The sequence below is a fragment of the Ischnura elegans genome, chromosome 9 (assembly GCF_921293095.1).
Source record: "Ischnura elegans chromosome 9, ioIscEleg1.1, whole genome shotgun sequence".
Taxonomy (NCBI): domain Eukaryota; kingdom Metazoa; phylum Arthropoda; class Insecta; order Odonata; family Coenagrionidae; genus Ischnura; species Ischnura elegans.
Genome location: NC_060254.1, coordinates 91,251,984 through 91,264,088, shown reverse-complemented (window position 1 = coordinate 91,264,088; position 12,105 = coordinate 91,251,984). Strand labels below are relative to the sequence as shown.

The following is a 12,105-nucleotide window of genomic DNA, read 5'->3' as shown; positions in this document are numbered from 1 at the left end:
GATCATTTCTCTCGGTTCTAATCTCGTAGAACCCAACGACCAAGAGTTCTTTATTGTTAATTTGGACATAAAATCCGTTCAAACAGACAACTTTTAGGTGGTATTTTCCCAACACTTACGTGAAGATATGGATTTTTCCGGGTCACTGCGTCATCCTATGCCAGAGAAATGATCATTTGCCTTGATGAGGTCTCCGGCATAGGAGAGGAAACGTTGGCCATTTTAAAGTCTTGACGTGGGTTAACCCCAAATCCATTCATATTGTCAATAGTCGAGGAAGCTAGAGAGAGAGGAAACTTCAGTGTTGTAAGGAGGAGTGTTTGTCGGCCACTTGCCTCCTCGGTGGCGTTGCCATTGCTGCTCTCCCCGTTGAGGCCGTTGGGGCGGTGGCCGTTGGCTTCGGCGGCGGCGGCGGGTGCGGTCATCGGGTGCTCGCCCTCTCCTCCCCTCAGCTGCACCACGCCCATCTCACCGCTGCCCGGAGATGACGAACCACTGCTGCAAAGGCATCGAAAGATATTGGTTTATTTTCCCTCTACAGAAACAATGCCCTTTGGGAACAGATGAGAACAAGAGTACATGGGTCCTCCATTAAGGCTTCCGCGGATCATGTTTGATGAAATACATTTTTTCGGGTCTTTCAGGTAGTAAAAACTTTATACTGTTTGAATCGATTTATTTCCAAATGTCATTTTTTGACGCCATTTAAATTTTCATTCTGATTACCAGAATGTTATAATGTTTTAACGTTTTTATTCCAACTTTTAAGCATCTGTTTTTTGTTCATGTCCTTCACTGATTGGTGAGAATGCTGTCTATACTTTTAAGTATACTCAAGGCATTTGTTTTTTATAATGGTTCAATTAATTATTTATTTTTAAAATTTTTTTTATACAGAATCGTATGTACTGGATTCCCTGAGATGAACTCGAATGAAGCAAAGAAAAGACTTGACCAGCCCGACATCCAATGACCATTGAATGTCCACGAAGCTGAACCAAATGTACTAAAAGAGGAAAATAATACATACCGGTATCATATTTTGTACTGTAAGAATTAAATTGAATAGCAATGTAAAAGAGCCCTGGCCCGGGGGAAGAGGGGGCCGGATTGTGGCCTCACCCGAGCCAGGTAAAATAAAACAAAAGCCAAGTCAAGTACAGGTTATCTCCTGATGCTTCGTGACTCATGCTGGTCGCGTGGGAATTATTCCCCCTACCACACCCAACTCATCGCCTTGAAAAATATAGGGAAATACGGCGTAGAACGGGGACCGGGGCAGAATGAGGTTCGTTTTTTTGCGTCCAGGAGGTGCTGTTAACTATCAAAGACTATTTGAAATAGATTAACCTGTTTTTGCTCATCTTCTGCAGCCAAGTTGGTTCGGTTAATTGAATGTTACCACGTGAACTTATTGTTGTGTGAATTTTATCTTTTGTTTTCTAAACTTGGAAGATTTTGTATCGATGTTAAGTCATATTTAAGTGTTTGAATTACGGTAATTCTTGGCTTGTGTTGGAATTACTTCTAATTATCGTTAGTTTTATATAATTGAACGTCTGGCCAATCGTTTTTTTCGGGTGTTAGTTCCTAGGTGAGCGTAAACGTGTCCTTTGGGCAGAACGGGTGGGGCGGAACGGGGAAGGAATAAAAAAATGAAAAAAAAGAATCATGAGGTGAAGAGAAAACACTATATTTATGCTACCGCAACTTCCATTCAAAATCAGTTGAAGGCTGTGTCGCTAGTTCTATTTGCGAGAAATGGGGTCACAATTCGTGTGAAGGAGTGGATAGCGAAGCAGTTGACTCCGTACTTGTGAATGAATGCTGCGATTAGGCTTCAAAAAAGACTGACTGAAACTATAATGCACCTAAAAACTCATTTGAATTAAAAAAATTAAGGTACAATTTGGGTTTTTCTTTTTTTTCACATATTAAATTTGTAATTGTAATTCATTTTCACACTATCCCATTCCTCCCCATACCTGGGGCAGAACGGGGCAAATGACATGTTTTGTTTTTTGGGGAAAAAAATTATCATTAATATTTTTTCCTTTATATAATATTTTATTGTATAATTGTATAATTTCCTGTGTATTGTATTTTTATGTTCAATGCATTTTATAAGGTCTGTTAAAATGTGAAATAATTTTATTAAACTGTAGTGTGCTTGTTTTTTAATGTTTTGAACTTGATACGCCATTCTGCCCTGGTTGCCTGTATATCTTCGCCGTTAGCCTGCTCTTAGTAGAAGGTAGCGAGGGTATCACAGCTTAATGTCCCTACCGAAGGGCGGAATTATGCGCTTCAAGTGCCCTCCACAAGGCATTCAAACAGAGATCGGCAGTCTCCAAAACAAAATTTCCACCACCGCCGGTATTTGAACCCGGGCCCACGGGGAGTGAAGCCCAAATTCTAGCCACCACCAACCTGATCCCCAAAACAGTCACGTGAGCACTAATAATGATAAGATCAGAAGCGTGGGCTATAGCAAAAAGGGGAAAAGAAGTAAGCAGAAGCCTCCGAGACCATGTGCTACAGGTATCTGTGCTAAAGATCAAATGGACTATCACGGTTGAGAAACAAAGAGGTCTACCGAATAAGTGGATGAGGAATAGAGCTGTGGAGCACAGAACACCAGAGAGGGGCCCGTATTTACGTGAAAAACATAGTGATGGTAAAAGCGAAGGAAAGGTCCTTCGAGGTAGTTTAGGTGATAATTAGGTACTTGAGGCAGACACATATGTACACAAAGAAGAGGAGCATCAGGAGACTGAATTAACTAGCTTAGGAAAGGGAGAAGTGGAGGGCTGTAACATACCAATCTTAGGGTTACAGTACTATGAATGATTACGTATTGTCATGTTATAAGTAGGTACTGCTCAATACGTGGTTTCTCTAAAATCATTCTCGTAGATCCTATCCGCTAGCTATTGGCACTAAGAATACCAAAGGTTTTGTTGACGTGATAAAGTCAAAGAGTATTTGATAGCCCTTATTTTGCGACTCCTTCCATCTTAAACTTTACTCATTATTTTCCTTCCCCCATCTCTAGCCGTAAAGATTCAAGCGCAACACCTGTTTTAATTAAATTGTCATATTATGACTGTATTCTTAGCCCATAAACCAGGGCCATCATTTAGTTAACATTTTAGTTAGAAAAGTTGTGTTAAAACACTCTCATAAGCAAAATAGATGTATCCAATAAGATTCGCAAGTGATTAGCAACGGACTTATCGAAGAAATAAATTTACTCTAAAAAAATCGAGTTTTCAAAAACAAAAGGGTCTGCCATTATTTTTTCAACGGCTCATGATATTTATAACGATTTATAATGGATAATAAATTGCGATAAATCTAACCAAAGGTAGTTCCCTGAGCGATCGAAAAGTTAAAAAAGCAATTGTATGTGATTTCTCCTTATGTTACTTTTAAATAGTCTTTTTCGTGCTACATTGAGTGATAAATTACGTATTTGATGAAATTGAAGCCCTGTAAAAATACAAATGGTATTCTTTGTCAAAATGAAGATACCATTAGATTAGAGCAGGGGCCTCCAAAATTCGGTCCGCGGAGGGCTTTCATCCGGCCCGCGCACTCGTTTCAAGTAGCGCGCGATTCTCGCTCGTTTAACTCTGTGAGACGACGCTAGGAGCATTGCATCGCTGTACTCATAGAGTTTACATTACTAGAGTATTTATGGCTGTACTGCACGTCAAGGTCGCCTTCAACTGTTCGTAAATAAGAAATACGCCACTGGATTCTTCAGTAGACGTTGGTATCGAATACTTCAGTCAGCGGCAAATTTGCTATCCGACCCGCGGGGCGATTCGAAACTTACAATGTGATAGGCCCTCGTGGCCTAGTAAATTGGAGACCCCTGGATTAGAGTATCTATTGTGAAATTGAAATTCAAGCACTTTTTTGGTAATGTCCTTTGTTAATTTTTCCCGAGAATTCCTGCATTGAGAATATATTGGATGGTTCAGCCTGTTGTTATGCGCTATATTGCCGTCGTACACGCATTGCAGTAGGAAGTCTTCCTCACGCAGCGTAGTGAGTTCACCTTTGCCATTATCATCCTTTGGGCTCTGATCGATCAGTGTCAAAATATCGAAAAAATAGGCTTTGTTACACTCATGTTGTCGTAATACCGTAAAGGCATATTCAATACCTACCGTACTCACTTACGTAATACTTATATCCGTAATCATTAGCGTATACCTGTATTAACTCCTCCATGGACTAATAAAGTTAACTTTATATTTGGGTTCCAACGAGAAAGAAAAACAGAACTGTTACTATGTGTCTTTTAGTGGTCACATCAATATTTAAAATATTTGAATTTAGATTTATATTGCCGTGGTTAAATAAAAATCGCTGATATTCATTAAAAATTTGATGGAATCAATCTAGACTTTCATAATCTGAATTAAATATTTTATAGACATATCATCTTTCTTAGGACGATTAATGAAGAACTTTTCTTATTGTGAACGATAACGTCTTGAATATTATTTATTTGAGTCTTTTTTCAATGCTGACATCTATTGTCGTAGCCATAAGTGATTTAATTTTCCCCGGGTGATGATTCTCCGTTGGAAAGATTAAAGAATTATGCCATAAAGCGTATGAATTATTTCGGTAGTTTGATTGATTGACTTCTATTATAATCGATTCATTTATCCGAAATGATTCCAGTAAAAATTAAAAATGGTTAAATTGCACTTTTATTTATATATTGATTTTACGCTTACTACGCTTAACCACGCCTCCATTTTGACAAGAAACAAAATATGAGACTAGCAGCTAGTTATGTGCATTACTACCTGAACAGTATTTTAACCCCTGTTGAGGAGTACCTTCCTGAAATGTGTTCCGCTGAGTTTCCAGAAATTATCCAGGCAGTAATTTCCCCGAGGACCGTGAAGCACGAGACCGTTCATCATAATAGGGCAACGCCTGGCCCTCCAGGCTTCAGCAAGCCTCGTCGGCTTAAGCGCGAGAAATTAGAAAACGCTAAGTCCTGCGGTGTGCCCAAAAACCAAAGCCAGCATTGATGGGAAAAAATACTCCACCATCTTTGGGGGCATCCATTACTTAGGTGAGATATTTAGGGAGAGGGAGGGGTCAAGCCGAATCTTACCCAATCTCCCTCGCAATTATCACTTATATTTTGTGCAAGAAACAGTGTAAAATTGCGAGAAAACTGGGTTGAATTGAGGAAATAATTGAACAAATTGTTTTGTAATGTATCCGACACAATGAAGAATAGATTAACGTATTACACTGAAAATACGCATTTCGAACAATCTCACGTGATATTAGAGGTCGAGTCAAATCTCACGATATCTCACTAAGGGAGGAGAAGGGGTCCCAAAATCACCTCGTGTAATCAATGGGCGCCCCCTTACTTACTATTTGAATACACCTTCTATCTTCGTGATGGATAAATTCCACCCAATATAGCTGAAAATGCCAAAAATGCCAACAACTCAATAATCTCTTTGAGAGCTTACATATCTCGACAAATAAGGATGAACGTAATGACGAATCATTATTGCTGAGATACGACGATACCTCCGCTGCACAAACGCTCAACAATCGCCCGCCGAATCAAATCCGCTCATCCAGTACTACCCTGCAAGGGCCGAATCAAATCCAGTCATCTAGTACTACCCTACAAGGCTACTAGATGAGCGGATTTGATTCGGTGGGCGATTGTTGAGCGTTTGTGCAGTGGAGGTATCGTCGTGTTGGATTTAGGGTAGTTATTCTCCAGAATATGACCAAAATTATGCTTATATTTTTCGAATGGCTGTGTGAATATTCTCTTGGAAATTACATCTTGGTTTTCGTGTGATTTTTGTCAAGATCAATTGGCATGGTACTGAATCAGGACAGGGACTTCGACTTGCAAAAAATATTGGAGGGGCCCAAACCGGGGATCTTGCCCCGAGAAATTTTATAAGTAGTGGGTTTTAAGTTTTTTTTAAGCATTTTAGAAGAGTCATATGATCAATATTAGAGCCCTGATAACTCGAATCTCGATATCACAACACTCAAGGGAAAATTGGCAAGCCTGACACATTTTTTCCTCACACCCATAACGAATTTTTGAGGGGGCTCGGGCCCCCTCAGGCCCCATGGAGTCGGCGCCACTGTAACAGGATCAAATTTTGTTCATAGGTATTTGTAAAGTCTTCACTAATTTGAAATTGATTGGTTTTATCAGGCAAGTACTAGCGCAGTAATATAGTTAGAACATCAGAGAATGCCGCTAGTATGTTTCTAGGAATATCTTTTCACGTTCCTTGGTGTATCCCTTTTTAATAATTGCGTCAGTGGTAATGTATAGCGGATTCAACTCCTCAGTGGAGTAGATAAACTATCTTTGGAAACTTTTGATTGTTTCGGATATTAGTCGATTGTTTCATATTTTTGGATAATTATTTGCTAATGAGGTTGCAAGAGCATCGTTGACTCCATTTTAATGAACTGTCGAGGTCGTTTTTCAAAGTGGGTGACCCAGATCTTTGAGGCTAATTTTCAATAATTTCTAGAGAAATCTAGCCGGCCCATATAATGAGGATAAGTCAGAAGATATTCCTTTATTGATGATTATGTTATGAGGAATGCAAGAAATAAGCGCATTATTTTAAACATAATTTACGTCGAAAATTAATAGTTTAGCAGGTACGGACGTGCTGACATTATTTTATTTAAATTTGGCCTGGAATTAGACAGGCGAGATCAGTGTGGCGTAATTTTTATGCAAAAATTCTGTGCTTTATCATGGTTATTCTACGTATATTAATTTCCAATATGCTCCAAAAAACTGTTTGATAAAATGATAAATATTTTTGACATTCCTAAAAAAAACTACAGCTTGATTTCATTATTGGATTCAGATTGAGTTAGATTAGTCAGATTAGGCGATTTAGAACTAATCGATGAATGATGCCGAAAAAGATATTCATATTTTCATGATAAGATTGTGAATTTAGAATAACCAGAAATCGATAATTTAATTTTTATTTTTTAATTCTAATCGGGATCTCGAGGATAAAATCCATTCCGAGAGGTTTATGAATTTTAGATGAGATGTATTCTCTTGAACTATTTGGTATGAGACGAAACTACGTGTGAAAATAGTGCGCCATTTGTAGGGAATCAATGCTAAGCGATCACATGAAATAAGCGTATGTTTAACTCCTCGAATGCTTTGCTGTTGGTGAGCATTTGATATGCAGCAATGAGGATATGGGCGTACAATTGCTACGTTGGCCCAAAATGAATCAACGTTCAAATACTTTAAAAAGGTTATGTAATTTTATTAATCTACCTTAAGTTCTATGATAGCATCATAAGCAGATGATATATAAAAAAACATATTTTACCATTAAGTGTTGTTTCATCGAAATTCTGCGTCTTCTGATAACTATTGTAGCACGATGTATCGTCAAAAGCTAAGATTCATTAATATCAATTCTCCACCTTATAGAGGAGTTTGTATAATAAGTGATAACGCACCGAGTTATGTATCCATATATATCCATGAGACGCCGAGAAATGATGGATTGTATGTTATTTTAGAAGGTTAGCTCGCCAATTTTAGCAGTTAAGAATACCTTCATGTAATGAGTATTCATGTCTGTAATGATGGAACCACGGTAGCAATTAGCCTTCTGAGGGCAGAAGATAGAATATGGCAAACGATTTGGCAGTGAAAATCGTACCTGGTATGGTAATATTTTTTATCTCAGCAGCAATGGTAATTGCAACGAACTGTATTCCGATTCGTTGCAAGTAATGTTGGATGCTTATAGTCTTGCTGGGATACTTGTGTATGGAACATTGAGGCTCGATATGTACCTGTAAATGAATTGCTTCCGTAAATATGCGGGAACACGTCTCGATGAAGTATTTTGAAGTCAGCCATTATGTACATTAGTTGAACATGGCTGATGAAAATGAGATGAGTGAGCTAGAGTATAACTATGGAGTTAGCAGTGAAAACATTACGCGTGCAAGCATTGGCGAGCATTGTAACCGCGAACGTTCTACCCCGCAGAATTGCTCCTAAATAACAGCGTATAAGTAATATCGTTGTGAACTACAAAAATTCAAATAAAGATTGAATGAAGCATCGGGTAGTATTAAATAAATTTTAGGTTGACTATCGTGGTAGCTTTTCCATCTAAATAGATTTTATATCCTACCAAACTTTTCATCTTTAATCCTGGATTGGTTTTCCTCTGTAGTGATCGTGTTGATGCCTTTGTGAGGTGGAAGGGATTTCATTGAGCATCTTTTGATGGCGGCTATATTCGCCAAATATTCTAACAAAATGATTTCGCGCTTATATTTTAAAACGAGCTTGGGCTATAAATCTTGCTTTTTAGAGTTAATCACAATTTCTCGGGCATTCCAGCGATATAAACGTTTATACCGGGCCACAGATACAGAAATTGGTGTTACTTGAGGTGTGCTTTAAAAAATCACCAAACCCTCAAATTAATCTTTTGATCCTTATGGGCCGACATGAATGTTTATGTCGCAGAAATGCGTAAAAAATTATTCCGAAATCGAACGCGTTATATGTATTGGCTACTTTTAAACCATCTTTGCGAAAATCAAAAAGCGTTGAATTCTTAACCATTATTGTCGCTATAAAAAAATCATTGCAATCCTATCTACATCAAATGAGAATTGGCACGATAATCATAGAGCTGCGAAACCACTGATGGGAGATATTATAAATCGTTTAAGATCGCAGCAAGGCATTAGAGAAAAATTTCCATGGCTAGCCGGGAAGCCAGTTTCAATAACTCAATTTACTTGGCAGTTGGGGCTGGTTTGGGAAGAACTCGAACGTGTGTGTTTTGTAACTGATGCGGGTTAGGTGTTGCAAGTTTCAAATAAATTGGATGATTTTGTAATATGATGAGCTCGACACCTTTTCAGTATTTATAGCATTCTTCTCGAGGGAGGAAGTTCGTCTCCCTCCAAGAGCGTCGATAATGACGCCATGGCCAAGGGCGACTTTCCCTGCACTTCCTGCTGTTAAATCAAATTATCATTTGCCACCGTTTTACCCCACGAGTGAGTCTCGCCGTATAATCTGAGGCACTGGGACAAACAATGAGCGGGAAGTTTTGGAAAATGGTTGACATTGTTAGTTACTCTTTAGAAGACAATACAAGTGGCGAAGTGCTTTTTGTTCAATATGCATAAAATTTATCCATCAACTGGTGATGATTAAATTGGGAACGAGTTGAAGGAGAAACAAAGACATTGAGGAAAAACAGTATGGGCCACTTAACGTATTTTGTATAATTTGAAACTTCCGATTTTAAATATTACGTGCGAAGTATTTGTTCTACGATCGAAATACATATTTATAAAGAAAAATAATATGTAAATTTACAATAAAAAATTAAGGGCTATCATATGAGAAAGATGGAAATCAACCCTGAGGCCGTTGAGGACAGGGAAGCTGAATAATTTGTGTTTTTGACTGATGGCTGGATCAACGGTAATAGTGGCAGAGGGTCATAGAGACTCAATAAAAACGGCTGTGTAAAGAAAGTGCTCCTTCCAAAGTAGCACGCTAACAACTTGGTATTATGTAATATGGTCTTTCTTTTACGTAAAAACGTGTCTAAGCAACATGGAGTCTTCCAAAATGGCAACAAATGGCTGAAATCGTTTAAAGGAATGAAAATGCGGAGCAATAATGGTGATTCGAAAAATTGGAAGATGTATTCAAAAGTGCTACAATTACCACAAAATCTCAGGAGGTAACGTTTTGAGGAAGAAAATGTATGGATAATGCCTGAAACGTCATTGGCAGGGAGAAATTATTAAAAAGATCCACGGGAAATGTCGAGATGCAGTTTCCAACCATAGCCACTAACGTGGTAAAATTATTATTGTTAGGTTAAGTTAAATAGATCCAAACACAGTTAGTCATAACTTTTTAATAACTAATGTTGGAGTTAATACAATGCAACTATCACGTATAATCGCCCCACAAAAACAATCCTGTGATCAATGAACCTCATTTTCGTAGGAATACATTTTGCACATCGATTTTATTGTTTATTATCATTTAAAATTGATTTGAAAGGAATTATAGCTATTCCCCTTCTGAAGATTACAAAAGAGTCATATTGTTTTCTATAATGTTTTGCTTTGAAAATTACTCACATTTTTGTACAAATTTTCCCTCTCTTATTTTATTCAATGGGATTTGATGATATATCAAGCGTCAGGTTTACTTATTGGTTTCCCTTCACTTCACTGTCATTAAAACTCCAATGATCGATTATTTCTATCAAGATTCGTATCTCTCCGAACGGTTTATTGAACCAGAACTTTAATGATGTCACTCACTCATGAAAGATGGGCGGCAGCGATTGCATTTTTTCATTTTAAAATGAAAAAGATGGCCGAATGAGGGAATTTTTCTCGTTGTGACCTATTTTACCACCCACCTACAGCATTATCTTATTACACTGCGATTTCGGCGGAACGATCCCATGGGTCCTTCTCGGCGTTTGTGCCAATAATTTGACGCTCCTAGATATTTTGTTTTAAATACACTGATCATAATGGGAATAAAAAATAACTCAACTTGTTTTTAAACGATCAGACTAAATTAATTTGAGAATAATCAGGAATCATATCATAGATAATGTCCATCAAAATATAGGTAATCAGATACAATTAGTATGCAAAGAGGAATAAAGTGGGCTAGTGAGAGAACATATTTCATTCCAGACGGCTAACAGGTTCTACGGATACATTTTTTGCCGGAGTTTTTCTTCGTGACCTTACCGAGGGTAAATATTCTTGGCACCCGCCCTTCCCTTCTGATAATCGCCCAGGGGACTCGTTTGATAAGATCACGGTCGAGTTGGTTGGTAGCTGCAACATCGACCCCACCCCAGTATTCTTGAAAAGTCATTATTCAATGCTTGGGAAAAAGTTCCTCACATCTGACGTCTTTGCCTAGCGTAATTTTTACTTACGTAACATTTAAAAATCAATGGAATCCGAAAATAATTCGGAGTGTACGTTTCTCTAGATGTTTAACCAATTTCCGCCCAGAAAATTTGTGATTGTGAAGATATTTAGGTACGTTGCTCTCTTGGTCGTATTTAATAATCCAGTGAGATACTGTGGTGATATATCAACTTGTTTCTTCAGAATGACCCATAGCCATGTAACTACATTGGGAGGTTAACGAGGTCAGAATATAATTTTGTTCAATTTCTACGTTCAATTTCTAACGTTTGATCTTGATGGAAAGGATGAATCTTTAGGGCAAGCATATTTTTGGATGAAGGAAATTTAAAATAATCTACACAGTGCCATTTCCTGTTTACTTTTATGATATTCGCATGCAATTTACAGAGTGTGGGCGTCCATATTGAATTTCCGTTTCGCAGTCTTCTCTTTCCGTCTGTGAGCTTATTTCGTCGGGCTTCCAAGATAAACTAATAAGTGGATTAGCGCTATCAGTGTCCTATTCCTTACTCCAACGCTGGTCATTTTTCCCGAATTTTAGAAATTTTTATTAATTTTACTACCGCAAATAGAAAGTTGAAATAAAAACCGCCATATCTAGGATTATACATTCGAGTGTATTTTCTATGCTCTAATTCGTCTAAAGAACAATTATAGGTAGACATCCAACCGTAATATTATGGCAGCAATGTAAAAGACGATCAAATTTAAACAGACGTAGTATTAAGTTGCCCACAGTTGTACGGAATTCCTCGAGAACGTAATATTACGTCATTTGCACTCTAGTTAAGTTGTTGCAGGCTTCAGCAGAATATTTGTGACAACAAAAAGGAATGTGATGGGTTTTCTTTAAGAGCCTCATATGCTAAGAATGGTAGGATGTAGCTATACTACGGTGGGCGGAAATGGGTTAATCAGTATTTGAGTTCGTTTCAGATTACTCAGATAGTGGTTGCTATGTTTATAAATCAGAAATGCAGAGTGGCCGAGTATAGCAGTTCCTGCTGTCACCTACAATGCACAACAATCAGACCATTGAAATGATAAAAAGATCAGACCTCTAGGATAATT

General features: G+C 37.9%; 1 protein-coding gene across 1 annotated transcript in view; it reads right to left on the bottom strand.

Moving 5' to 3' along the window:
• Window positions 1-12,105, bottom strand: part of LOC124164995 — a 46,955-nt gene that overhangs the window by 26,419 nt on the left and 8,431 nt on the right. Inside the window, exon 2 of the mRNA XM_046542233.1 lies at window positions 336-498. Coding sequence (XP_046398189.1) covers window positions 336-498 — 163 coding nt within the window. The remainder of the gene's footprint in view (window positions 1-335; window positions 499-12,105) is intronic.